This window comes from Argentina silus (genome assembly GCF_951799395.1).
Source record: "Argentina silus genome assembly, chromosome: 14".
In the NCBI taxonomy this organism is placed as follows: domain Eukaryota; kingdom Metazoa; phylum Chordata; class Actinopteri; order Argentiniformes; family Argentinidae; genus Argentina; species Argentina silus.
In genome coordinates, this window is record NC_139668.1 from 14,056,937 (window position 1) to 14,084,536 (window position 27,600).

The following is a 27,600-nucleotide window of genomic DNA, read 5'->3' on the forward strand; positions in this document are numbered from 1 at the left end:
ACACACACACACACACTAAACTACCCTTCTCACTGATTAATGGCAGAGCTGGGGAGTGTGCCAGGCCAGTTCCTTACAGGGTGAGGGGAAGGGAAAGGACGGGAGAGGAGAGAGAGGAAGGGAAGGGAAGGGAAGGGAAGGAAAGGCTGCTGCAGCTGTGGTTTTGGAGCCTGTCTCTGCACCCCCTCGCTGCCCCCTCTCTCTCTCTCTCTCGCTCTCTCTCTCTCTCTCTCCATCTCCTCTCTCTCTCTCTCTCTCTCTCTCCATCTCCTCGCTGGCTCCTCGTGGGACACATGCCTTGGCCAGGGCCCAGGAACCACGGAGTCAGGACCAGGTTAAGGGGGAGAGAAAAGGGGAACAAGAATGAAAGGGAGGGAGGAAGGGAGGGAGGGAGGGAGGGAGGGATACCATAAAGGAAAGACCAAAAGAAAAATGGAGCCAATAGAAGTAGTAGAGTAAGTATTGAAAAGGGTTTGAATAGGTTCTAGGATGTTCTAGGATGTTCTAGGATGTTCGAGGATGTTCTAGGATGAGCAGGATAAGCAGATTTGAAAGAGGGCAACAGTGGGTGGGTGGGCCATGTGTGATGTCACTAACACTCATTTAGGTTCGCCAACAACATCAACTCATCCTCTTTTTCACTTTGATTTTGTCTTTTTCGTAACCAGCAGAAGGACGCACGGACGAAACGAAGTAAACGAAGTGACGAGGTTGAAAAGATACATGCATGGATGGATAAACAGGTGAAGGGAAACAGTCAGTGTTTGCCTGGCTCAAACCACATGCGGCTGGCCCTCATTCTGGTGTCAGTGGAATCTTGCAATGAATTCAGTATGAATCTGAATGAGGTGGCGGAACATTTCCATTTCACACTTTCTCAAAATATCTTTCACTGCACTGGGGGAACCTACCACTGAGGAATCATCTTGACACAAATCACTGGGATCAGTAACACGGTCTGTAATCAGGACCCCTCTTATGCAGTTCTCCTTAACGATGAAGATTTGTATGATTTTGCCTCAATCTAAGAATGTGTGTGAAGCGTATGCATGTGTTTGTGATTGGGATTTGCACACCCTTACTGCCTTGCAGTCCCAGGTTGGTGCTGCTGTGTCTTTAGGGCACAGTCTCTCCCCCCTCTCCCCCCTCTCCACCTCCCTCCCTCCCTCCCTCCCTCCCTCTCTCAGTGTTTTATGGGCTGTGTGCTGCGGTGCAGTGACCTCCTCCTCACCCCGGTGCCACCCAGCCGGTGCGGGATTCAGGCGCACTCGAACCCCGGCCAAAACCCCACAGCGCCACATCTGCTATCCATAAACGCCAGCCACTCTCGCTCTCTTTCTCCCTCGCCCACACCGCCTCGCCTCAACCTCTCTCACACTCCTTTATTTCTCTCTCTCTCTCTCTCTCTCTCTCTCTCTCTCTCTCTCTCTCTCTCTCTCTCTTCCCCAACAGCTCTTATTCTCATTTCCCTGCTCTATAGATCCCCTTTGCATTCTCTCTCTCTCTCTCTCTCTCTCTCTCCATCTCTGGTTTTATTCAGTTTGAACACCCTCGATGGGTCGTTCCCTTATCTCTCGCTCCCCTTACCACCCCCTCTCTCTCTCCTTCCCTGTCTTTATCCGCATCCAACGGAAAAATCTCTCACCCATTATATCTTCAGTGGGAGCCAGCTGAGTGTGGTGGCAGTGAACTGGGAACCACAGGACATTCCAGATCTAAACAGCCCTCAGCCACCAGTGTTAACTCCTTCTGACCATGGCCAGCGCCAAACACACACTTTAGTTATGGGCTGGACAGATCCTGCCTCACCACGTCGCAGTTGGTCCATCAACAACGAAATGTTTATCTGTTTCGAATTGATATAGAGTCAGGGGAAAAAATTCAGTTTAGTCTGAAGACAATCCCATTCTTTACATGTGTTACTTTAAGGACATTCTCCGTAGCGGGGGTATCGAATTCCCCCCCCCCCAACCCCCCAACGACCCCCCCCCCCTCTGTGAATAGGCAGCCAGGCACACCACACCCCTTCAGCTTTAAACAAGATGTGTTCAACACATCACTGTTCAGTACCCTTGCTTGCCTCAATACACAAAAAAATGAAGTAGAAAATAAATGGAGTGTTTCAGCAAAGCTGTCCAGGGCTCCCAGCTTGCCCCCCCCCCCTCCCACCCCTCCCCCAGGGCAATAAAGAGGCATTACTCTTGCACGATTGTTTTATCTTTATTTTTAAAAAATCTAATTCACAGTATGAAAAAATGTACACAGTGAACTTTTGATCCCCCCGATTTCTTGGATCATGTTCTCCTCTTCTTCTCCCAATCCCAAGTCTTCACCTTCTTCTCCTTTCCCAGACATATTGGCATGCCTCTGTGGTGCAGTCCCAACAGAGCCCTGGGATGAATCATGTAGCTCCGAGCATGCGAGAGCGCAGTTTTATGATAAATATTACAATTCATAAATCATTGTTTCTCTGAGGAGTAAAAAAAAAAAAAAAAAAAGTCTGGGGATGGGGAGGGATGTAAAATTGCGTTGGAGATCCTGAGAGAGAACAAGTGAGGGGTCACACTCTCTGCATGTGAGTCTGACTGGTGGTGAAAAGGGGGCTTCAGGTCAGAGGGAGACCACCAGGGAGTGTGTGTGTGTGGGGGGTGGTTAGGGTGTGTGGGCTCTGTTAATACTAAACTCGTGCGTAGTCTACTGTTAACTATAACAGTGTTTTGATGCACAAATCACTGTGGGCATTTTCAATAGGATCTATACTATGCTCTGCAGATGGCACATAAACAAATATGAAGCAAGTATAATACAATACAAAATACAAGTGTAATCTGGGTCAATGGTTGCATGAAAGAATGACACGGAAGTTTAATTTAAACTCATACATTTTAATTATCAGTCATGTTGTTCAGGTTTCTGGTAAAGGATCCTTGAGCAAGTATTGATCTAACCATAATATATTTGATTCAGAAATCTGTCTTCAGGATTGGCAGAGGCATTTAAAAGTGCATTTTATAGAAGCACAGTCCGTGACATAAGAAATCCGTTGAGCTTGATATTCAGTTCAACCCAGTTCTGTTCATCACAGCCAACGTAACAAAACTCTGATACATGGTCGCCATCTAATGGCCAGCGGTGGAACAAACTTAATCTAAAAGGAAGCTTTCCAATGTCATAACTTACATTAAACAAAACGCCCAACATTTGATCAAATGTGTTTTATTTAATACAAATAACAACACAGTTCTTGGAGTGAAGATGTCATTTTCACAGTCCATGCAAGTCTGTCTGCTTAATCAAACCAATATGCCAGGCTTCTAAGTTAGTAGACTTCAGTATGGCACCCTACTAGTCCATGTCAAAATCCTCCACCACCTCAGCCCCCTCTCTCTTGACCCAGGGTAGGGGCAGGGGCACATAAGGGTCAAATGTCCAGCGAGGGTAGACTCTCTTGTATAGGTTCATCATGACAGTATCTTGAGATCGTAGCTGGCTGTCGAATACACACTTCATGTGTCCGTGAGTACCTGAGAAAAACATCCACACATGAAGTGGTGTGATCAAGTTAGTGTGTTGTCAAGATCATTTAATTGCCTTATATATGCAAGAACACACACACACACGCACACGCACGCACACACACACACACACTTTAACAATTGACATTATCTAGTGTGGGCCCATATTGTGATTAAGAAATGTGATAGTATTCACTGCAACACTAGGTAACACCTAGATGACTTTGCACACTCCAGGGCCGACCCGAACTGTACTGTGCTGGCTTGGACATTTTCTTTTCACACTGTCCTGTCCAGCACTGTTATAGCAACTATGGTGGGAGCGCAACTAGGCCAGCATAGCACGGCTCGGTTTGGCCCTGTAGTGTGATTACAGTATAGATTAGCCTTTTTCTTACCTAGGGCCTCCTTGATGTGTCCTCTCCGACCCCACTTGGTCCGCAGCTCAACAGGCTTGAACCACAGGATGTCATCTGCAAGGAGAGGCGGGCAAGAGGGTTCCGTTAACAATGAAGTTGATCATTGAAAACCAGAGGTGAGTTAGTTCTTTTTCCTTCCATGTTGGTAGTGTCATTATTGTAGGCATAGTTTGAACTACACATTGACTTTTGGGTTGCCCAACGTCTATTAACTAAATTATTCTCCACATTGATATTTGTAATGGAAAAGGGGGGGGGGGGGGGGGGTGTAGTCCTTTTTGTGTCAGGCCTCTTACCTCTGTTGAAGAACATGTATCTAACGACGGCAGAGCGTTTGTTGATCTTGAAGGGGTGTCCACTCAGCACGATCCTCTTCAGCACCACGCGCTGGGGGTCACAGCTCAGCAGACTACCTGTAGCCACCAGGTCCTGCATGCCTTGGGGAGAGAGGACAGGAGAGGTACAGGCTCACATACAGGCTCAGATACAGGCTCAGATATAGGGAGAGGTACAGGTTCAGATATAGGGAGAGGTATAGCCTATGCCTAACCCAAGTTTTTTACTTTGCAGCATGACCATATTGTGGGGACCTACCATCCTCCCTTTGTTTGAAGAGCAGGACCCCGGCAGTGGGGAACGTGATTGGGGCGTACACAGACACCACGGTGGGGCCTTCAGTCCGCAGGAAGCGCTCCAACTTGTGCTTGTCAGCTGGGGATAGAGCCAATCACAGGTTAGAACACTGAGCCTACCATCCTACGCCTAGATGAAGCAGAAAATCCACAGTTCCAGACCTTTCTTAAAGTGTATGTGTTGAGGCTACAGTGTAAACCAAGTATTTGCTCTGTGTGGGGCTATGGTACCTGAAGTGTGCTGGGAGAAGATGGGAGAAGCTCTGAACCTCCTGAAGCCACAGTGGAACACCAGCTCCTCTTTGGACTTGATGGGCTCTGTGTTGCTGGGGTGCCTCCTCACCAGCATGTGGACCACTGACATCTGCTCAGCGGCGACACAAAACACGGGGTAAGGTGAGGCAAGAAGCATTTCGTTAAAGGGATATGAAGTATCTAAGCAAGGGAACTAAAAAAAATCGAAATGTTGTCTTGACCAAAGCCAAGGTATGTGGGGAAATCAATGTGGGGAAATTCATTTGTAATTTGAGTAAACTATCCCTTTTGAAATATCATACTGTACACATGTGACCACACTTGTACCAACCCATTCAGAAGAACAGTGGGCTCAAACATTAATGGGACATGATGAATTAAGACTAAAACTTCTCTCGGGACCCGTACCTTCTGTTCATGGGGCAGCAAGGAGACCAGCACCAGAGGCCTGCCTGCCTGGACACTCTCCATCACTGAGGGGGGAACATCCATGATGTGTAGGGTCACATACCAGCCGACCTACAGGGAGGAGAAGAGGGACGTAACAGGGTACAGGTTAGGGTTAGGGTTATTTGATTTATTTCATTATTACGGTTATTTTATTGTTTTCCTCTCCCTCTCTCACGCATGCACACCTTACCATGGCCCCCTCTACCTCCTGCGCAGCCTCAGCCAGGACACGACGACGGGTGCGATCAAAGCTCTGGAACTGGAAGATGCGGGAGTAGTCGACTGGCAGGTTCTCCATGCGGTCCCAGGGGGAGGAGCGGAAACTCTTCAGACCCCTGAAGCGCTGGAACCTGGGCACAATAGAAATAAAGGTGTCAATTCACAGCAATGCGATGACGTCGGGCCATTCTTGTCCCCTAATCACACGACAGAGCAGAACCGAGTCTCACCTGGTTTTGGCTGCAGAGTCTAGGGGCGTGTCCACTTCATCAGGGAACATCTCATTGGCCCGAGCTTCACGGTAGCGTTTCAACCCCTCTCCCTCCTCAGCCTCATCCATGTGCTCATCATAGCGCTGGTCTGCTCCACCATGGTCAGTGGAGGTCAACTCTTCCTCCTCCTCCTCCTCATCAGAGGCACAACCTGAACCAGCATCCTAAACAAAACAGGAAACGTACAGTTCGTCGGACACTTGCGTAACTCTTAACTTAATAGGGATCAAGCAAAGACTATGCATGTGCCTACGGTCTCACGCATCGCCTTGGTCTGGGATCACGCTCTACATTTTTATCAAAGCGGTTGCGCCTTTCTTTCCATTGTTTTTAACTCCTCCACCGAAGCGTCACTCCGGGCGCCTCTGGTTGAAAAAAAGTTCTACCCTGGCTCTACTCTTTATTTCCAGTAACTGATAGTATATTTGCCTGCAGAAGAAAATCATTGAAAACAAGTTGCACTCTGTGTTTCTCACGGTAGTAAAAGAGGAGATACATGAGGGGGAATCCACACACCATGGGGTTGATTCACAACCCCTAGAACAATCCCAGCTGTAATAATAATACCCATTATCACCATGGGTACCATTTCCCCCATTGTTAACATCTTATAGAAAACCCTGTGGGCTGCTAACCCCGACATCAAACACATGCTAATAACGATTAAAGAAAATAAATGTTGCGGAACACGTTGAAGAATTTCCCCCCTTCTTTCAAGCAAGGGCTGTTATAAATAAATGGCCATCCCCTCCCCTTGGCCAGACAGGAAGCCCTTTCCACAGGGCAGGAAGACAGGCTTCTCTCGGGACCCCTGCTCCAAACACTATTGTTGCGGTGAGCAGCCTGGCACTGCGACCCAGAGGCAGACACTGAGAAAACAAACAGTGTCACCGCTACGCCGCGCCGAGCACTAACCACAGGTCACGTATGCATTGTCGCATCCTCTCCACCAATTGCTGGATCTCCTACGTGATCACCCCCCCCCCCCCCCCCCCCCCTCACACTGAGGGCAAATCAGCCCAGACCGAAGTGTGCACTATGATTTAGAAAGAACAGGATTGGAAGCCTCTCTCTTACACGAGTACGTTCCATGTGGGGGAGTGCACAAGTCCACACATCAGGAAAAAGATGAAGAAACGGGATGAGGCAACATCCCCCCCCCCCCCCCTCCTTACACTAAACCTACCCAGGACTGAGGAGTGACTATCGTCATGGCAATTAACAGAGTAGGTAAACAAACCCACAGCCAACCTCACAATGTACCCATTGCACCAGGACAGGATGGGGCAAGCATAAAAAGTGTTTGACTCTTTCTTCTGTATAGCGATATGCCTGGAAACAATGCTTGCGTGCATTGCAATGCGGAGTTTCCCAGGGCCTTCCTCGCGCTCACCTGTGAATCAATCTCCTCCTCATCTCCGTCCATGGCTTCATCTATCATTCCATCATCATCCTCCTCCTCCTCATCCTCACTGTCACAGCTCTCTTCATCCTCCTCTCCGTCATCCAGGATCCACGTGGCTTGGTAGTCTGATGTTCCCTTGGGTACCTTCATCACTCGCTTGCTCTTTCTCGCCTCTGACCCCGGGAGGGGGGGGGGGGGTTGGGAGGGAGAGGGGGGGTTGGGAGGGAGGGGGGGGTTGGGAGGGAGGGGGGGAGGGGGAGGGAGAGAGAGAGAGAGATTCAGCACACTTCACCAAGGCCAAAATCTCAGAAGTCTGAATGACTGATGTTGTCTGTCTATGGTATCGTAGTCTATGTCTTTAGGTATTAAATAACCCTCTGTATTTAAACCTATGCACTTCCTCATCAGTGTTATCCTATGCTGTATGGAAAGCAAATACCACCAACTTTGATTGTGTAGTAATTCAATAATTTCAGCTCTCTGCCTATACCTTCAGCCTCCATAAGCTCTGTGTCGGTGGGCCAGGTCTGCTCCCCGTCCATGGGGTCTACCTCTGCCTCAGCTTGCAGGGTCTCCCTGCGAGACGGATCTGCCTTCATTAGCACCCGCACAGAGGCTGCCTCGTCAACACCATCCTGTGAAGAACACACAGCACACAGTTAGGATATAAAGTCACAAGAAAATATGCACGTTAGGGCTATTAGCGTTGGCCGTTTTAATGTAAATGCCTAGTTCCCATAAATGATTATTGTAACTTTACATTGAGTTCGTCGTTAAGCATGTTTAAAAACCACAGTCAACTTTAACAGATACACAATTATCTCAACCATCAAAGTCTAAATCAGACCCACCTGCATGTCCATGTCTCCTGCCTTGCCTGGTTTCGCTGGGCGCGGGGCTGTGGTATTGAGGGTCAGGGGGTCGATGGGAGCGTCGATCTGGCTGAGCTGAAAGTCCCCATGTCCAGCGATGTGCACCAGTCTGTCCACCTGCAGGGGGCAGCCACGGACGTACCCGGAGACACACAGGGTCCCCAGGCCCGTGGGAACACCCCCAGTCCCCTCCTCAGTGCTGTTAGGGGTATAGGTGACCTGCTGGGCTAAAAGGTGTGGGCGTCGGGAGCGGAAGCCTAGCTTCCTCTGTCTCTGTGCTCCCAGGTGTCTGAGCAGCAGCGTGGCATCCTGCTCCGAGTCCAGAGGGAAGAGGCGCGCACTGGGGAAACGGATTTCTGCTTTCTTGGACAGTGCCCGCCTTGACTCCACTCGCTTCTTCACAGCAAGGTCTGACACACCCTGGCACACCAGAGCTGGGGGAGGGAGGGGGGGCGAAGACAGTGGAGGTTAGCGAAGGATGGACATACCATACCTTGGTTGAAATAAGTATTTGTAATACTTTCAAAAATACTTTCAGCTTTAGCTGAAATTTTACATGTTTAAATGTACAATCAATGTACTGTAGCTCATTAGCAGGGGATACACCACAGTGAACACCAGCATGTGTATGTTCATGCTTTGCATGAAGTAGCTCACCATGGCTGGGCAGACCCTGTGCGAAGAGACAGGAAAGGCAGTAGTCTCCATAGCTGTCCCAGCCCTCTGTGGAGTCCATCACAAACACCAGGCTGTCTGCAACCTTCACCACATCCAGCAGGGAGTGCATGTCCGCTATAAAGACCGAGAGGGAGGGCATTGAGTCAGGGCCAATGTTGTACGCAAGTATGACAACTGAAATGCTTCAATAAATGCTAAGAAATTATTAGAAGGCCTATGAGCTCATTATCGATATGCTGACTAGCTCCGACGCGACACTCCATGTCATTTCATTGGCTTGTCGGAGCTTGCGACTTAATTCAACCATGAGTGCCCTTACCTGTTTCTGCATCACTTATCCCAGTTTTGAAAGTATCCATGTACTCTCCATCATCTGAGATTTTCTCCGGCCCCACATAATATCCATACAAATTAATTTTATACACGTCATTCCCCGAAACCATGTTAGAAAACTCATGGCACTCTGCATTTCCACATAGTGTGCAGGTAAACCAGAGGGTGACTGGCTAAACTCCATCATTGTAAATGAAGAAGCGGAAATTCAATTGTGATGCGGAGAGCCACTGTGGCTTTGGCTAAAGACGGGTATAACGTTAATCTGTATGGATATTAGGGAGCCTTTTGGATATTTCGTGGGGCCGGAGAAAAAAGCCAGATAAGGGCACTCATGTTGAATTAAGTCACATGCTCCGGCCAGCCAATACCACGACACTCCATCTGATGAAATGATATGGAGTGTCACATCAGAGCTAATTATGCACGACATGAAAGTCCGAGGGTTACCTGGATCTGGACGTAGAAATGTGAACCTTTGTTTGAAGCGAGGCAGAACCAGGCCAAAGCTGTCGCTGACTCCACTCACACCCTGCTCATCTCGCACGAGACCCCCAGCACCCTCTCCCTTTAGTATCTTGGTGACAGCCCCAGCATCAACGCCAGCATGGAGGGACACCACAGCCACCAAGTGGGGGGGACCATCCCTGCTGCCCAGGCGGCGTTTCTCTGTCAGGACCTAAAGAGGAGGGACGTCAGCTGTGTCACACTAGTCCACACTAGTATACCACTTAGAATGCATGGTCAATACATTGCTTCATTCTATACTGTGTGCTAGTGTGGACATTGGAACGTTATGAGAGCGAACTTCTCTGCTTCAGACTATGGCATCTCTATGACCATAGGGGGCACAGTTATGCCAGATGTGTAAACATCGTACCTGGTCCTTCTTATTCCTGCGCAGCTGATTGGCTTTGTGTCTTCGGTCCATCTTCCTCTGGTCTTTTCTCTGTTTTTTGGTGAGGGCCGTCACCGAAACTCTACCTGTTCAAAGGCGACATACAAATACATTTATGACCAGTACTGCCATTGGTATAAAACCAGACGGCCACAATTGTTAGAATATACAAAAAATAGCTAGACCTGCTGAAAATAGTAGGTGTTTTAATGCAGTTCCTATATTTCATAGCTGTGATATAGGTAGAGACTAGACTTCAAGAAGCACGTGTTTGCAGGGCAGCATGTGTGGTCCATGGTTTATGATCGAGCTATAACAGCAAATCATGGTCATTAAATTATGGCCACACTCCGGTGTTTGTACGGCTTACCCTTGTTCTCACGCTCGATTTCGCCTTTCGTCCGATGCTTGCCATGTTTATGACCTTTATTTTTCTGTTTATAAACTCCGGCTCTATGGCCCTGCTGCTGTTCTCCGACAGCAGACATTTTCGCACAGCATGCGACCAACAGTATCCAGCTTCCGCGTACGCAAACTTCTTCTTGCGCTACTGCTGTAGAGTATTGGTCATAGAGTAGTGGGTGTGCCATCTACTGTTTTTCTGAATAACTGCAGGCATAATCTTTCTATTTGTCCACACATTTATTGAACACAACGTCCCTGAATTAAGAATGTTGCTAGAAGACTGTCCATGTGAATGCTACATTGACACAAAAGCAACATTATCACCTTTTATATTATTTTAATATTTACGCCGTAGTCTGCAGAGCAGCTACTGTACAATGTCTTCGCCGCTTGGGGTTGCTTTGCTGCTCTCTCGCTCCATCCTCTGGTTCAGGTCAGAGGGAGTTTACAGCAAAAAAATTCTCTGTTTACAGCGATAGGGCGGAACTGGCGTTCCAGGAACAGACTGAAAGAGGACGGGAGAGAAAATCACAGCCCCAACATCGAACACAGTGAAATACTAAAGTCTCATTCAAAGAGGAGGCCTCTCAAATCTTCCGACGACATCAAGGGTGCGGTCGCAGTTTGTTTGGAGTGTTTTCGGGGTGTTCTTAGGACATCCCTCACATTTTCCCCCGCCGTATTTGTCACGGAGGGAGGCGGCGGAACGCACGGCCGCCATCTTTGGGACCTGCCTGGTTAGGGATTCGAGATTCTGGGCCCCCGTTAGTCCAAGGGTGGAGTTTTTAGCCAGCAAGACACAGTCAATTTAAAAGCGACAAATCAGTTGACAGCATTGAAAAACATCAGAAGTCAGCATAAGGTAAATAAAGCACAGGACCAAAAAACACAGGCCCAGGGCCAGTACTAGTCTTCCTGTCCCAAACCACACGACATTCTCTGCTCCGCTAAACCTGCCTGGCCTGTCGGAAGGGTGAGTTTCAACTGGCTAGCTAGCTACCTAGCTTCACGTTTTTTTTACACGTACCAAAATGTGGATGATGCGGTGGTAAACAATGCTCACGACATACGTCGATAACTAGTTCCAAGAAAGTGAGTGTGTGACATTACATAACTTGTCATATCATCACATTGTTTGCACTTTACAAGCAGTGTCTTGTATGAAGCCTGCTTGCTTAGCTAACTAGCGCCTGCTTGTACTAGCTAGCTAGCTGACAATCGCCTGCTAGGTTAGCTTGCCAGCTAATTTATTAGCATGATTTCCTATCTACTGGGTGTGGGGTGTGTAGCTAGCTAGCAACTTCGAATTGCTTATTAGCTCTAGCAGTTGGCTAGTAAGAGATGCAATTTTTATTGGCTGGTTCTCGGTCGTTTAGTCGTCAGAATCAGAACTTTATTTGAGCAATGTCTGACTGAGCTTGTTACGCTGGGTTACTTGGCCACACACCAGGCAGCTTGCCAGCAATGGTTCGAGACATGTAGTTTACTACTAGGAGAGTCATACTGTAGTACTTTCCATGATATGCTTGGGACGTCATCCGCCAATTCAAGCTGATACCTTGATAGTTTCGTCTGTAGTCTGCTAACTAATGTGTACGTTATCTATTGGAAAATTGTTTTTGACTCTGCTGTTGCAAATATGGGAAGCCAATTTACTCTGTCTCTTTTGTTGCTGTTTCCATGATTATATCAGATTCCTGTTATTTCTAGATAAGTTAAGAGTATTTTAGGGTGTTACCAAATAACTAGGCTAGTTTATTTTGACCATTCTTTTTTTCTTCAGGGTTAGGGTAATTTGCAATGCACTGAAATATCACCAGAACTACAGAATATAATGAAATGCATTTGAACAAGACCACACCGTTTCAAGAAACACTAAGAGTGAGACAGCATTTGAGACGATGTTTATTCCCATCCAACTGCTTTTATCTGAATACAGACCTCTCTATGATTGGATTTGTTAGCAATGTGATATTCATTTCCCCTTCTCAGCCCAGGCCATTAACGTTGAACTAAAAGAGCCCCATGAATTATGGAGCTCACTATGAATATGATGCCCAGGAATATTGATCCATTACAGTCATTTAATTGTTTCAGTGTGTGGTCGTACATGCCCATCAGACTATAGGGTATTTGATACATTGGGGCATATGAGAGTGTAGGGCTCTCGTCATTTGTTGTTTATGGGTGTACTGTATATTACAGCCTGATCTTGAAATCTGAATCGCAAAAAGTGAGTCTGGATAGTGGACACTGCATCTGCCCAAGACAGAGACACCTAGGCCTAGATACCCCTGTTTCACGGTGGTATCACTGCCCGTCTCTCTCCCTGTCCTCGAGGCTGCCCGCTCAGCCTCTCCTGAAGCCATTCATGTTGTCTAGTCTCATGGCCCCTCACTATATTAAACAGCATCCAGTAAAGTAGTGTCTTCCCTTGAGCAAACTAACTCTACTACCACTACCTCTGTGAGTCGTACTAGTCGAAGCAATTAGGCCTAAATATATGAAACAAAAATGTTAAAATGCACCTCTGGTTTTAAAAAAAAAAAAATTGGCACAATGCTAGAAGTGGACTGATTAAGTAAATAATTGCTGATCAGGCCCTGTCCCTAGCCCCTATAGCTGAGTGAACAGGAAATGCTGAAAAATGCAGTGCAGTGAGAGCAGAGGGAATTCCAGCCCTCCAGCTTTGTTGACCTGTCCGCCTGCATTCTTGCTGCCTCTGTATATGTGGGGTGGCACGCAATAGTGTTTCAGTTGTCCATGCTGTCACTCTCACATGTCCGCAGTTCATCATGAGGCGTAATACAACAAGGCTCATTCATTAACAACAATGTCGTAAACAACAACAATGGTGGCAGTAAAGAGGCACGGTCAATCTTGCGCATTAATGAGAAGCTTTATTTCAGGGCTGTGGCTGCATCTGTGCAGGGTAGTGAGTTGTCCAGGGTTGTTGTGGGACAAAAGATGTCTGCTTAAGGGACTGGGGGCTGTTCCTCCCAGGACAAGAGAGGAGAGGATCAGTCTTGTGACTCTGGCGTCAGTGCTGCCTGCGTCTGCAGCTGATCATCTGAGCTAGGCTCAGTCAACTCTCTTCAGTGATCTAAGGTCTCTCTACAACCACAATGCATAATATCTTGTTTGAAACCAGCCAATAGGCCTACATGAATGAAGCTTTTATCTTTAACACAGGGATACAGTCAGTGTGACGCTGTGTTTCCGAATGTATTTTGTTACGAAAGAAATTCTTTGGCAATGTCGTCAATTACCTGGTGTTGTTGGTGAGGATGGAAAATATTCCAGAAAGCATGTATTGTGAGTCATTTAAGAATGACAGCTTTGATTCATCAACTTATGTTAAATATTCAACCAGGAGAGATTGTTCTAAATTCTGCGATAATGAGGTTGGCTGTTTGAATCAACAGATCATGGACATGTTCGTACAGGTTGAGCGAGTAGGCTTGTCATGCTACGCATAGCTCACGTCATGTTTTACTCAAGTATGTTGTTGCAATGTTTTCTTTCTGTTGTCAGCTGCAGAGGTATTTTCTTTTGTTTCCACCTTTAATCGTCTGTCTGCATACCAAAAAAAACAAACGTTGGTCGTAGCATGACTGTGTCGGGGAGGGGAGGTTGTCAGGAGTCAGGACACAGTCCAATGGTTTTCCTACAGTGGTTGCTGCTGTTACTATGGAAACAGGAGACTGATCTCGTCTCTCTACTTCACCAGGATGGACCAAGAGCTATAACTGGTCACTCTCCAGAGCTCAGTCTGACATCTGTGCCCACCATCTCTGCCCTATTATTAGGCCCTCCTGTCCTGTGGCAGCAAGGGACCGTCGATCTCTGCTAGCCTGTGCTGTGGGTGTTGTGTCTACCACTTGAGGGTGTCTCCTCTACGTTTCCTCTCCGGCATACCGACCATTCTGGAGCAAACAAGAATGTGACGAGAGAAGTAATGACACTGAAGACGTGTGTTTTTTTTTTTTTTTTTTTTTTTCAAAACTGAGCTTTTTAGTCAAAGTTGACGTGGCAGGAAAATTGTCAAAAAGGGTACTAGGAGTGCAGGTCTGCCCCCATGGTGGCTTTTTACAGCATTTGTTATTTAACTCCCCAATACATGCCCTCATCAGTTCTATCAAGCTCTTTCTGGCTACTTTTGGATAATCGGTGTCCCACAGAATAAACTAACACCACTCACTCTGTGACCCCCCCCCCTCCCCCAGGTGCACACACGTATGAGGCCACAGTCCTGCAGATGAGCCATCGGTGGGGGCTGTCGCAGATCCAGACTCTCCCTGGCAGCGGCACTGCCCCACCCTCCCCACCTCAGTATGCCCAACACCAGTCGGGCGGGGAGCCTGAAAGACCCTGAGATCTCTGAGCTCTTCTTTAAGGAGGACCCTGAGAAGCTCTTCTCAGACCTCCGTGAGATCGGACATGGCAGTTTCGGAGCTGTGTACTTTGTGAGTAGCTACCAGGACATGACACAACCATTTACATAAAAGGGTCATAAAATATTTAAAATACACTTCTTTCAAATACTCTGAGCGTTTGCTTAAGCCTGCCTGAAGTGTCAGGTGGGCAAGGTTTGCACTTTTGGGAGTATTAAATTTGGTTCCATTCTGCCAGGCAAATTCAATCACGCAGAAATGATTTAAAATACTATTTGAGCCCAGGTCTGCTATACTCCAACACATAGCTGAGAACAAATGTGATGTTTTTCATTCAGGCACGGGATGTCCGCACAACTGAGGTGGTGGCCATTAAGAAGATGTCATACAGTGGAAAACAATCCATTGAGGTAAGAGACTTTCCTTTTACATGGGTGCTTTTGCAAGCACTTGTTTTGCTGAAGTACTCCTCTCCCTCATTCAAATTGGATTCCTATTTAGTTTTTTTTTTTACAGTTGGCTTTTATGTTGACATACGCGACAATGTTAGAACAGAGGATATGACCCAACAATCCCATGATGCTTTATTTAATCACTGGTCTGATGATGACACATCACGCATTCTCCAGTCCAATAATTGCCTGGTTGCACAAGGTTTCACAACTTCAATGAGTTGACACAGTGCAGGGTTGTTGCTGAAGATTTGTTTGCTTTCTTAATATTTGTGGAGTGAAGAGGCTTGTTGACAAGTACAGAAGCACTCCTCCTCTCTACTGCCCTGTCATCAGTGAGTTTGGGGCACTATAGTTTAAACGAGGGATGTCTCTCTTAAGGAGTTTGTTGTGGTTGTCTGCAGTTCAAATGAAAACATTTAGCGGAGATAAGCTTACCTCAAACTGTATTTCAGTGGTGTCTTCTCTGAAGCCCAGTCTGAAATGGTTTGATAATCAGGTTGGAACCTGGCAGAATGGCTAGTTTGGGTAATTCATAAACCCATCAAACAGAAGTTAGTAAGTGTCATGGAGAACACCTAATAGCTTCAGTGTGCACCTACTTCCTTGTTATGCAAACATGATTTGATTATTTTCCCCCCCCCTGTTCTACGTCGTCCTAGAAATGGCAAGACATAATCAAGGAGGTGAAGTTTCTGCAAAGAATACAGCACCCAAACAGCATAGAGTACAAAGGATGTTACCTGCGGGAGCACACTGCCTGGGTAAGACCTCAACTCCACTGTGGACGAAAGGGACCGTACGCATGTACCTGAAAATGTACCTATTTCAAAATGAACTGTGCTGTGCTGGTATCAGTGTGGTGAAAAGCTTGCATTGTAACGAAGCATTTTCATTTTCATTGCGTTTCATTTCATATCATTGCAAATGGACAAAAAGCAAACCCCCCCCCCCTCTCTCTCTCTCTCTCTGTAGCTGGTAATGGAGTACTGTCTAGGCTCAGCTTCAGATGTGCTGGAAGGTAAGATGGGTGTCTTTGTATAATGATGACGACTATTGTGACTAAAGCAAGCAGTATTTATTTTCCTGCAGCGCTCCCTTGTGATGCTCCTGTGATTTGCAGCACTCTCTTCCTGTCTGTGTTCTCTGTGCCTCCTCTCCAGTTCACAAGAAACCCCTACAAGAAATGGAAATTGCCGCCATTACCCACGGTGCTCTGCAGGGGTTAGCTTATCTTCATTCCCACAACATGATTCACCGGTAAGTGCTTGTTGTATGTTTCGACGTGTTGTGGGCAGAATACCACATTTACCCAGCGGGAGTTTGCCTGCGGAAAAAAAGCTTTAATACCATTCACTCTCAATGTTTCTACACCTCTACCTTCTGTTTGTCTGACAGAGATATAAAGGCGGGGAACGTCTTGCTGACAGAGCCTGGGCAGGTGAAACTTGCAGATTTCGGTTCGGCCTCCATTGCCTCTCCAGCCAACTCTTTTGTGGGGACGCCATATTGGTCAGTGGCAAGACTCCGATGTATAAAATGGGGAACCCCTGGTCTCTATAGCCTCTCACTGCATGTTTTGCCATAAAATCAAAAGCAGTGTGTATGTCTGCCCAGTCATTAAACATGTTTCTTTTCTGTTCTGTTCTATTCTATTTTATCCTGTTCTCAGGATGGCCCCAGAGGTAATCTTGGCTATGGACGAGGGTCAGTACGATGGAAAGGTGGACATCTGGTCTCTGGGAATAACCTGCATTGAATTAGGTAAGTGTTCTCCTCTGTGTTCTGGTTCAGTTCTTGCTCTCCTGTTGTTCTACAGCTCTCCTTCATTTATCAAAATGTTCCTGTGAAGAAAGTAGCACTGTCATACCCCCCCCCCCCCCCCCCCCCCCCCCATGTGCATGATATGATTATACATCTGATAAGTTCCATTTCTATCCAGCCCTCAAATATTATATTTTTTTATCTGCATTCTTCTCCTTCCCGCCATCATTTTTTACTAGTCTCCATTTTAGCTCTGTGAGTGGATTTGTCGAGCCCTGTCTGATCTGATGTGTTGTGGGTGTTTACAGCTGAGAGGAAACCTCCACTGTTCAATATGAATGCGATGAGTGCCTTATACCACATAGCGCAGAATGAGAGCCCAACACTGCAGTCAAGTGATTGGTGAGTGCCTCAGCCTTACTTGGATGTTTGACAGATATATTTTTGGTTTTGTGAGCATCACCTCAGACTGTAACACTTAACTCCTCCTCGTCTCCCCACTCTCAATTCAGGTCGGATTACTTCAGAAACTTTGTTGACTCTTGCCTTCAGAAATTCCCCCAAGACAGGCCCAACTCTGAGGAGCTGTTAAAGGTAGAAGAAGGAGATGGTGGATTGCAAAGAATTGGTATTTTTGATGATTATGATGAATCAGTACCAAGTAGGAAATGCTGAAAGTCCCTGTGCCTCCTTCCCCCAGCATGCGTTTGTACAGCGGGAGCGGCCCAGCTCTGTTCTGATGGACCTGATCCTGCGGACCAAGGATGCTGTGCGGGAGCTGGACAACCTGCAGTATCGCAAGATGAAGAAGATCCTGTTCCAGGAGGCCCACAACGGCCCTGCAGCCGAGGCTCAAGACGAGGATGAGGTCGGTCCACTGTTTCCCCCTAGATTATTAAGCTCGGAGGCTCAGAGGCCAACACCCAGGCCCTCTAGCACGGAAAATGGCAATTGAAACCAAAAGTAGCCAAATTGAAATAAAATGTCTCTAATAATCCCGTAAGGTTAATGAGTGGTCTAGTGGAGCCGAATGACTCATTTTCTTTAATCACCTTTAATCTGTCTGTATGAGTATTTTCCTTACGTGTGTGTGTGTGTGTGTGTTGTCCCCAGGAGCCTGAGCACAGTGTGGGCAGGACGGGAACAGTGAACAGTGTTGGCAGTAACCAGTCCATCCCCAGCATGTCCATCAGTGCCAGCTCACAGAGCAGCTCCGTTAACAGCCTGACTGACGCCACAGATGACAAGAGTGAGCTGGACATGATGGAGGGAGACCACACTGTCATGTCCAACAGCTCCGTCATTCACCTTAAACCGGTGCGTAGGACAGGGGACTTTTCCTGGAAGCCAATGTGTTCGCCAGCTTGCTGTCCTAAAAATGAATATTTCGGGGTCTTTGGGTAGAGCTGGACTCACAGGATAATGGGAAACTAGGCTGTAGTCCTGTGTGCAACTGTGCCCTCTGGTAATGTGAAATATTGATATGATACGATGGAATCTAAGATATAATTATTTATTTATTTTTTCTTTCATTTTTTATATTTATATATATATTTCCCTTGTTGTTTTTTGCAACTGGTATGTTTCTGTTTTTACATCACTAATGTGTTAATGGGTTGTATACATTTGTCTTAGGAGGAAGAGACTTACCATGAAGACTCTGAGCCACATAGCCGACCCACTGAGCCTCAGTCTCCCCCTGCACACACTCCACGGCCAAAACACCGCAACCGCGAGCACTTTGCCACCATACGCACAGCCTCCCTGGTAAGAGGAGCACATTGATAGTATATTCAACAGACTTAAGGAGACCATGGGCCACCTTTTTCTTGAGCAAAACCGTGAGGAAAGTTGCCCCAAATAACCATAATATTTCAAATGGACGGGATGGGACATAATCCAATAGGAGTTTGATTACTATTTCATGGCGTACAATACATTCTCGCACTGTTTACTTGTTTCTCAAACATGGTCGAAGACACAGCACCAAAACAATCATGCAGTAGAGAATAACAATGTTTTAGGTATTTATTTTGCACAGTTCAGCACGGTTTTGCTCAAGCAAAATGGGGCCTTTGTACATAAACACCCTCCATGGTTCTGTCCTCCTGTAAGAGAGACCAAGCAAAGACCCAGAGCCCTGCGACAAACCACCTGTGTCTGTCTTTCCACCACCCACCCCCAGGTGACGCGTCAGATGAAGGAGCACGAGCAGGACTCTGAGCTGCGGGAGCAGATGTCGGGCTACAAGCGTATGAGACGGCAGCACCAGAAGCACCTGATGGCCCTGGAGAACAAGCTGAAGGCGGAGATGGACGAACACCGGCTCCGCCTGGACAAGGAGCTGGAGAACCAGAGGAACAGCTTCGCCCAGGAGATGGAGAAACTCATCAAGAAGCACCAGGCTGCCATGGAGAAAGATGTATTGTCATTTTATTACCTTGTCTCTTAGTGGCAACCAGGCTACAACGTTCTGCTGCTGTTGTACTTTCTTTTAGTCTTAATGTCTTAAAAGGACCTAATGCGTGAGGTTCATTACCTTGTAGGGAGTATGGGAGAGATAGAAACTAAGTTCACATCCCTTTACAGCTGACTACAGCTAAATATTCTTTGCCAAGGGATAGATGCTCTTCCTCACTGCATTCAATATCATATACGCTTTTTTTGAGATGATGCAATATAACTATAATTTCTATTTTTGTTTCTGCAGGCAAAGACTTTTTCCAACGATGAAAAGAAGTTCCAACAGCATATCCAGAGCCAGCAGAAGAAAGAGCTTAACAGCTTCTTAGAGTCTCAGAAACGGGAGTACAAACTGCGCAAGGAACAGCTCAAAGAGGTAGAGAAACCCACACAGTCTCACAGATGAATAACACAAAAACACTGCAGGCTTTACATGCACAGTAAACAAGCGTAATGCAGCGGGAGTAAGCAGGTGTCACGCTCAACCCTTCGCCTCTGTGCTTGTAGGAACTGAATGAGAACCAGTCAACGCCCAAGAAGGAAAAGCAGGAGTGGCTGTCCAAGCAGAAGGAGAACATCCAGCACTTCCAGGCGGAGGAGGAGGCCAACCTGCTGCGCAGACAGAGGCAGTATCTAGAGTTGGAGTGTCGCAGGTTCAAGAGGAGAATCCTCATCGCTAGGCACAACGTGGAGCAGGACCTGGTCCGAGAGGTGGGCAGGCAACAGTCTTCTCTTTTATACACAGATACTCTCACAAGTACAGTTTCCTCTCAAGCTGAAAGCCCTATTTGCCTAATTTCCATCTAAAAGCCATATCCAAACTAAACTGCTGATAACATTAGAAATATGATGATCAAATGCAAAAGCAGGATGCCATTTGATAGGCAACACCTGAAAGTTTGTGTGTATATGCTCAGATTATAGTTCAACTAAACATATCAAATTAAAGCAGTGATTGGGACCATATTTGGGCCCGTTCGGTACGACAGATTAATATCCCATAGTTTGGAAATTCATGTGGTGAGCAGCTTCACTTACAAAGATTAAAAAAACGGAAATCAAAACAACATACCAAAAACGAGACCCAAACAACGCATCACAATAGAAAATGGCCGTCAGTCAAAAACACAACCGTCGAGCTTACTTCTGCGTGTGTGTTTTCAGGAGCTGAATAAGCGGCAGACCCAGAAGGACCTGGAGCACGCCATGCTGCTGAGGCACCACGAGTCCATGCAGGAGCTGGAGTTCCGCCAGGTCAACACCATCCAAAAGATGAGGGCCGAGCTGATCCGTCTGCAGCACCAGACGGAGCTCACCAACCAGCAGGAGTACAACAAGAGGAGGGAGAGGGAACTCAGGCGCAAACACGTCATGGAGGTCCGCCAGCAGCCCAAGAGCCTCAAGGTGAAAGCCCGGACCTCACACGCTGAAGCTCCCACCTCACTCAATGTTATTGTGTTTATTAGTATTTGTATACTAATATAACCCCCTCTCCTCTTCCCCACACCCATGTGTAACAGTCCAAAGAGCTCCAGATCAAGAAGCAGTTCCAGGATACGTGTAAGATCCAGACGCGTCAGTACAAGGCCCTGAGGAACCACCTGCTGGAGAGCACACCAAAGTCTGACCACAAGGCTGTCCTGAAGAGGCTGAAGGAGGAGCAGACCAGGAAACTGGCCATCCTGGCCGAGCAGTACGACCACTCCATCAACGAGATGCTGTCCACACAGGCGGTGAGTCACAGAGAGAGACTAATGTGTTTGAGTTGGAAAGTGTAGAGTAAAAGGTGGTGTGGGGGACAGACGGCTTGGCTTGGTTGTGAGTGATGGGAAGTGATAATAGCCTGTGGTCATTGGTGCTGCTGTGTGTGTGTGTTGGAGTCTCTAAAGTAGAGGACCCTTTTTTTAATCTGAGGGGGGGGCATCAGGACCAGGACCTGGGTTCAAATGGTATTTGAAATCATCTTCAAATACTGTCTCTCCTCTCCTCTCCTCTCCTCTCCCTCTAGCTGCGTCTGGACGAGGCCCAGGAGGCGCAGTGCCAGGTGCTGAGGATGCAGCTGCAGCAGGAGCTGGAGCTGCTTAACGCCTACCAGAGCAAGATCAAGATGCAGACGGACGCCCAGCACGACCGCGAGAGGAAGGACCTGGAGCAGAGGGTGTCCCTCAGGAGGGCCCTGCTGGAGCAGAAGGTCTGCTTTAGCTACCTCTGTCACCATCCAGTCATTTTAATTCCTGCTGTAACATTGATGAGATGTTGGAAAAAAGCTGTTATGTTATCGGTGTCGTCATTACTGAAATCAGTGATGTGATGCCATAGAAATGTACTGATGTGTGTGTGTGTGTGTGTCTTCAGATCGAGGAGGAGATGCTTGCCCTTCAGAACGAGCGCCTGGAGCGGATCCGCAGCCTACTGGAGCGCCAGGCCCGAGAGATCGAGGCGTTTGACTCTGAGAGCATGCGCCTGGGCTTCAGCAACATGGTGCTGTCCAACCTCTCCCCAGAGGCCTTCAGCCATAGCTTCCCCGGAGCCCCCGGTAATTGGTCCCACCCCCAGCCTCAGCACCACTCTGGGAGCTCCCAGGCAGGGTCACACTGGGGCAGTCAGGGCGCAGGAGGAGGAGGGGGGCACCAAGGCAGCCACCACCAACACCACTACCACTCCAGTCAAGGAGGGGCCCCCATGCAACAAGCCTGGGGCCAAGGAGGCATGCAGGGAGGCGGAGGGGGTCCCCAGCCGTGGGGTCACCCGTCAGCAGGCCCCCTGGGGTCCCGGAGCAGTGGAGGCGTGCAGAACAGCCCCCAGGCACTAAGCAGGACCGCCTCTGGGGGGCGCAGTGAGCAGGGCATGAGCAGGAGCACCAGCGTCACCTCACAGATATCCAATGGGTCGCACCTGTCTTACACATAGGGGCTTTACACACTACAGGGCTGACCCGAACCGTACTGTGCTGGCTCGGATATTTTCCGTTCACATGGTCTTTTCCAGCACTGTTTCAGCAGCTATGGTGGATGCGGAATCAGGCCGCTCCAGTACAGCTCAGCTCGGCTCTGTTGTGTAATTAGGGTATTAGGCTCCCAGCCAGCCCCGGAGTCAGAGTCAAGAGTAGGGGACAGCTGAGTCTACAGAACCGTGTGGGACAAAGTATGGGCTTGGGCTGAGCTCTACACCTCCTCCACCTGTCTTTCCCACTTTTCCCTCCCCCCCCCCTCTCTCCTGTCCCCATGTACAGATGTGGATGTGTGTTGAAATAAATGTTGCTCAGGTCAAAAGGGCTGAAAGAGGCACGCGCCCACCTCTACACAGCAGTTTATTAGCACACATACAGATCAGTTCATCTGTTTCTAATATAAACCATTCAGTGTCAACACTTAATACTTCCAGCTCTCTTTATTTGCAGCCCTGTCTCGCGCTGTCTTTTGGAAATCACTTTTTTTCACTCATGTACATATATGTGCTATTCACAACCACTGCCCCCCTTTTGCACAGAGAAACTACTGTCAAGAATCCTTTTGACGTGTGTTACTTAAAAAATGTGTTCCATATCAAGCAATCACAGCAAGCTAGAATACTCCAGAAAATCCCCTGCTCCAAATTGTATAATACGTTGACCTTTCCAGTTAATTGGTGGTCAAAATACCAGAAATCCTTTCTCCAATGCTCTGCTGTCCTCAAAAAAATGAAAGAAAAGAAAACTCTCCATGCTGCCAGCCTGCTCTTATGGTCATTTAAAAGATTAGATCTAAAATTAACAGTGATAGAAGAAGATATTAAAATAAATGTTTTGATGTAACTTGACTATCTCGGCTGAAAGGAACAAGACTGGTTATCCAGGAAGATTGAGATTCCTTGAGTATCCATAGAAACTAGCTGGTCCTGTAGCTTGGTCGCTACATCTACGTTACGCAGGGCAGTTGTTATTAACCATCTCACTCTCTGTAGTGGTGAAGTGGAAGAATCTAGAGTTTAGTTTAGTTTTCAGTAGTTACTCTACACATAAATCCAAGCGTTTGAAGAATTAGATTTGAAAAGTGTTTTATTTGTCCTACGTTTTTGTTTTGTTTTTAAGAAAGGATGGAAAATGTTTTAAGGAAGTGTAGCTGTTAAAAAAAGTTTGTTCCTTTTTTATATCATTGAGGTGGGATTTTTGTGGTGGCGAATTTAGTTTGAACTTAGTTTGCAGTTTGAGTAGATTAAAATGTTTACATTTAGCTAACATTGGAGACCTTAAAAAAAAGTAAACCTTTTTATATTGATCAGCATTTTGCCAGCATTACTGATCCTTGTTTTAGTTGAAACCTCCCTGTGGGAGGTAAAGCTGCTAATTCATGTATTTGCCAATAAGAATACAAAAGCAGTATATGAATGTTTTTGTTTTTTTACATTCAATCCCTTTATTTGACCCTTTTACAGATGCAAAGCTAGGCTCCAGGCAAATGAATGCTTCAGATTTAGCCAATAGCCATCTGTCTAGCACTGGCCAACCCGGTGCCAAGTTGATCTTCAGTTATACATCAGTTATACATCAGTTATACATCAGCCAAAACTGTTTGGACACCGCCGGTCCAGAGCCAAAATAAACGATATCCTGTACTATAGGCTAAACAGTTAGTTTTTTACGTTACGACTTCACTTAGATTGTGCCTTTTTATGCCCTAGTGTTGGTAATGCAGTCTCCGTATATAACATACGTGTTGTTGAATGTTTTACATCCACCCCTCCCTGTCAATGATAAATTGAATTGTTTGCCAATGTTTTATTACATTTCAAACGACCATTCCATGTACTTTGCACTCTTGGTGAAACATCAGAAAAGATGATCCCAAGTAATGTCTGTCCTATAGGTTTTCATCTCTCCATCAAATAGGTTCTATAGGTGTGGTGACTAATCTTGTGAATATGGGATCTCATCATATAGATTCTAGCACAAAGAAAACTATTTTGTCCATATCAGCACAGTAGTTATTAAGAGATCAGTTTAACAGACGTTAAGGATGTGGGTACTTAAAACCTGATTCTCCTCAAGGCTGTGAGGAGGATGACATACCGGCAATGTGATTTCCGTCTTCTGGACCCAATATTTCAACACTTTTAATCTGGATCAGGATGATTCAGATCATTTTTTGCTATCCAGGGATCAGATCCAACTGACTGATTTCCCCTATACTACTCAACATCTGCCAGATAGATCTGATCCTTGATAGCAAAAAAGAATGGATCATTGTGATCTAGAATAAAAGTGTTGAAATACTGGACCCAGAGGAGGAAGGACCGTGCTTGGCTATATGATTGTGTGGTAGAAGAGTGAATAAGACCCTTCAATGCCTTCAATAGGAACCATGGAATTGATCTGTTTATTTTTATTTTAGTGCCTTTTAAAACTGCTGCCTTGTCAAAGCACTTTATACAGCAAAACAATGTATACAGTAAAACAGATACTTAGTTTGACGTTCTGCTAGGCACTTACGGGATGCATCATGTGTGTCAGGAGGATATGTGGTAGAGGTGAGGAAAGATTAAGATTAAGTTCAATTTCTTTATTTTTTGATATCTTGCCGTCAGATTCTGAGTCAGGAATCGGGTTATCTGTAGTTCCTTTTTTAAGACCGTAACCAGCGGCATACTGGACCGGTGTCAAGATATTTGCTCTGTTGGTGACTAGTGAAATGGATCAGAGAGAGTGATGGCATAGTTCATCATATAGGAGTTGCATCTGCTATGGTTGAAAAACACCTTATTCACAAAATGACAGGTTACACAATTGGACAAAGACAACAGACCTCCCTTATTAGTTTGGGTCAAATAAAAGATGGATTGAGGACATGGAAAAGATTGTGGATATGGAATAGATGTAGCAGAAGGGGAAGGACTGAATTATATGAATGTTGTTTTGACCATGACAGCAGGCTTGGCACTAACATGGAGGACGTGTTCATGTGAACTGATTAAAGTGATGCAGAAAGACCCCAAAAAGATGGTATGGCACACAAAGCAACACTAAGAACTCAAGGTGCTACTAATCAGTAAAAAAACATTACATGACCTCATCACAATCGTCAGTGAATCAAGCACATACTGATTATGGCTGTTTAGCATACATATATTTATAAACAAATTAAAAAAAAAAAAAAAAAAATGCTACAAGTATGTTGACGAGCTGTTTTAAATGTGGTTCGAGGTGGAAAAGCACTTATGTAGTCATTTTACTTTGACACCCAAAATGGTTTCTCCCCCTTGCACAGGCAAGTTAGCTTCCCGGAACCTGTTACTTTTCACTGTTTTGTTCCTTTTTCCTAACATTTTTTGTATTGGTTAGTTAGTGAATACTATTGCAGATAACCTATTCCCCTCTCAAACTGCTTTGCCCCACACACTAAGCCTGCATTTTCTATGAGGATAACTATTCCCATAATGGAAGTTTAAACACTTTAAAACACATTGAATAGGCCATCAATGTTTAAAAAGCTCTAGATGTGAATTATATCATCCTATGAATCATGAAAGTGGGGTTAAATTGTCATATTGTTTATATTTACAATTTAAAATAGATTAAAACATTTAAAAACTAAACTTGCATTGTTGCAATGGAAATAAGAGACTATCTTTAAGACTAACATTATTTAACTGACAAACTACGTCAATATTAAAAAGAAGAAAAAAAAGAAAACTAAAAAAAAAAAAAAAAAAAACTTGACTTTAAAGGAGTCTTTAGATGAGTTTGGTCTGGAGGTCTCTGAAAGTACAGTAGCTGATGAAAAAATGTGCTTGGTTGTGTGTACACTGACTCTTACTGCTCCTTGTGCATGCATACGCTGTCTCTTTCCTTTACTGTTATTCACTTTGTTAGTCATTGCCCTCTCATGAAGCCCGTCACTGCGGCACGTCTGTACTGTCTTTACCTGTACGAACTGTTTCTGCCTATTCCACCCTCTCCTCCTTCACATCCACCAGATAACCATTCTCTCATGTTTGTTTTTGTTGAATGTGGAGCTGCCGCTGTGCACTTCAGGGCACAAAGATGCTGGCAAGATATAGGAGAGGTTTGTTAACTACTTGCATATATTCTCTCCTCCTTCTCCTGAAAGCAAGCATGATCTTGTTAATGGTTGTGTCCCAATACTCTAAAATACTTTCCACCTCTTGCCTTATTTCTGTTGGAACCACAGATGAAAAGACTCAACAGGTTAATAGTCTTCTCTGGTCATTGGTGAGGATAGAAGAGGAAAGGGTATGAGCCTATTGGGACCCAGCCTTTGTTCAAGTCCAAATCTTATAGGTCAATGGTTCAGGCCAATTAAATGTCATCTCATATGAGATCTAATGCCAACAGTAAGTTATCCATCACCTTTTTGTTCATGTTCTTTTTTTTTTTTTCTTTTTTTTTTAATAAATACATTTTGTGTGAGGGAGACTACTTAGATATTTTTATTCACAATTGTTTTAATCATTTACAAGGATTCTCCACCAACCTGGATACTTTTTTTATTATAATTTTAACATTGATGTTGTCAACTGTTGTCCTACTGACTGAAAGTATTGGGATACTGAGTGAAAACAGGCAAAAGAAAATGGAGGTCCTCCCTCTGGTCAAACACTGTGCCATACCAGAGCTGCCAAGCCCAGACACCACTGCATTGTTTCATCTCCAGAGTTACCCATCCTTGGGCTGATGGCATGAAATGTTGAGAAAAAGCATGTGAGCCAACTGGTTCTGGTCAATGTAAAGAGGCTTGAAAAATGGTGTGGTGACTGGCAAATTCTGAAAAGAGAGGGTGCATTTATATGAGGATGTCAGTATTCTTCCTTGGCACAACATTACCACTACAACTCATATTATATAACCTGTATTAAAATGTATAGATTGTGAAACATGTTATTGAATGTCAGAAAGATTATGAAGATTATACATAAAAGTAAAAAAAAAAAAACATTAATAAAAAAATTAAAAAAAATACAAGTGGATTGAAATTGTGTAAAAATATTCATAAAAGAGAAGAATAAAAACTAGGATCAAATGTACTATTTTGTTTGTATTATAATTACTATTGTGTTGGAGGAGGGGATATTGAACGGAAAATCAGCTGTAATAAAGTAATTTTAGTAACTTGTGTCCTGTCCATTCAATTTAAAACGTGAGGTCCCAGCAGAAAATCACAGATTATCTTTAGCCTGCA

The 27,600-nt window shown here is 45.7% G+C and overlaps 2 protein-coding genes across 3 annotated transcripts; one reads left to right on the plus strand and one right to left on the minus strand.

Moving 5' to 3' along the window:
- Positions 1–2,896: 2,896 nt before the first annotated feature.
- tsr1 (TSR1 ribosome maturation factor) lies at positions 2,897–10,627 on the minus strand. Its single transcript, XM_083684436.1, has 15 exons — positions 10,319–10,627; positions 9,931–10,034; positions 9,501–9,729; positions 8,697–8,831; positions 8,019–8,473; positions 7,658–7,802; positions 7,156–7,340; positions 5,721–5,926; positions 5,462–5,621; positions 5,230–5,340; positions 4,798–4,930; positions 4,529–4,645; positions 4,231–4,371; positions 3,914–3,988; positions 2,897–3,524 (listed from the first exon to the last, which is right to left on the minus strand). Exons 1-15 carry the CDS (start codon positions 10,536–10,538, stop codon positions 3,346–3,348), a joined length of 2,595 nt encoding a protein of 864 aa, XP_083540562.1. The 5' UTR covers positions 10,539–10,627; the 3' UTR covers positions 2,897–3,345.
- Positions 10,628–10,764: 137 nt separating this feature from the next.
- On the plus strand, positions 10,765–27,530 carry taok1a (TAO kinase 1a). Of its 2 annotated transcripts, none has more exons than XM_083684433.1 (20): positions 10,765–11,326; positions 14,580–14,819; positions 15,086–15,157; positions 15,862–15,963; positions 16,175–16,220; positions 16,363–16,459; positions 16,598–16,711; positions 16,872–16,963; positions 17,272–17,365; positions 17,476–17,557; positions 17,664–17,831; positions 18,077–18,280; positions 18,599–18,730; positions 19,149–19,385; positions 19,674–19,802; positions 19,934–20,137; positions 20,591–20,830; positions 20,947–21,159; positions 21,435–21,617; positions 21,782–27,530. In XM_083684433.1, exons 2-20 carry the CDS (start codon positions 14,688–14,690, stop codon positions 22,334–22,336), a joined length of 3,096 nt encoding a protein of 1,031 aa, XP_083540559.1. In that variant the 5' UTR covers positions 10,765–11,326; positions 14,580–14,687; the 3' UTR covers positions 22,337–27,530. The 2 variants fall into 2 exon arrangements, with proteins under 2 accessions (XP_083540559.1, XP_083540560.1); XM_083684434.1 differs by having other exon boundaries at positions 10,765–11,215.
- The last annotated feature ends 70 nt before the right edge of the window (positions 27,531–27,600 follow it).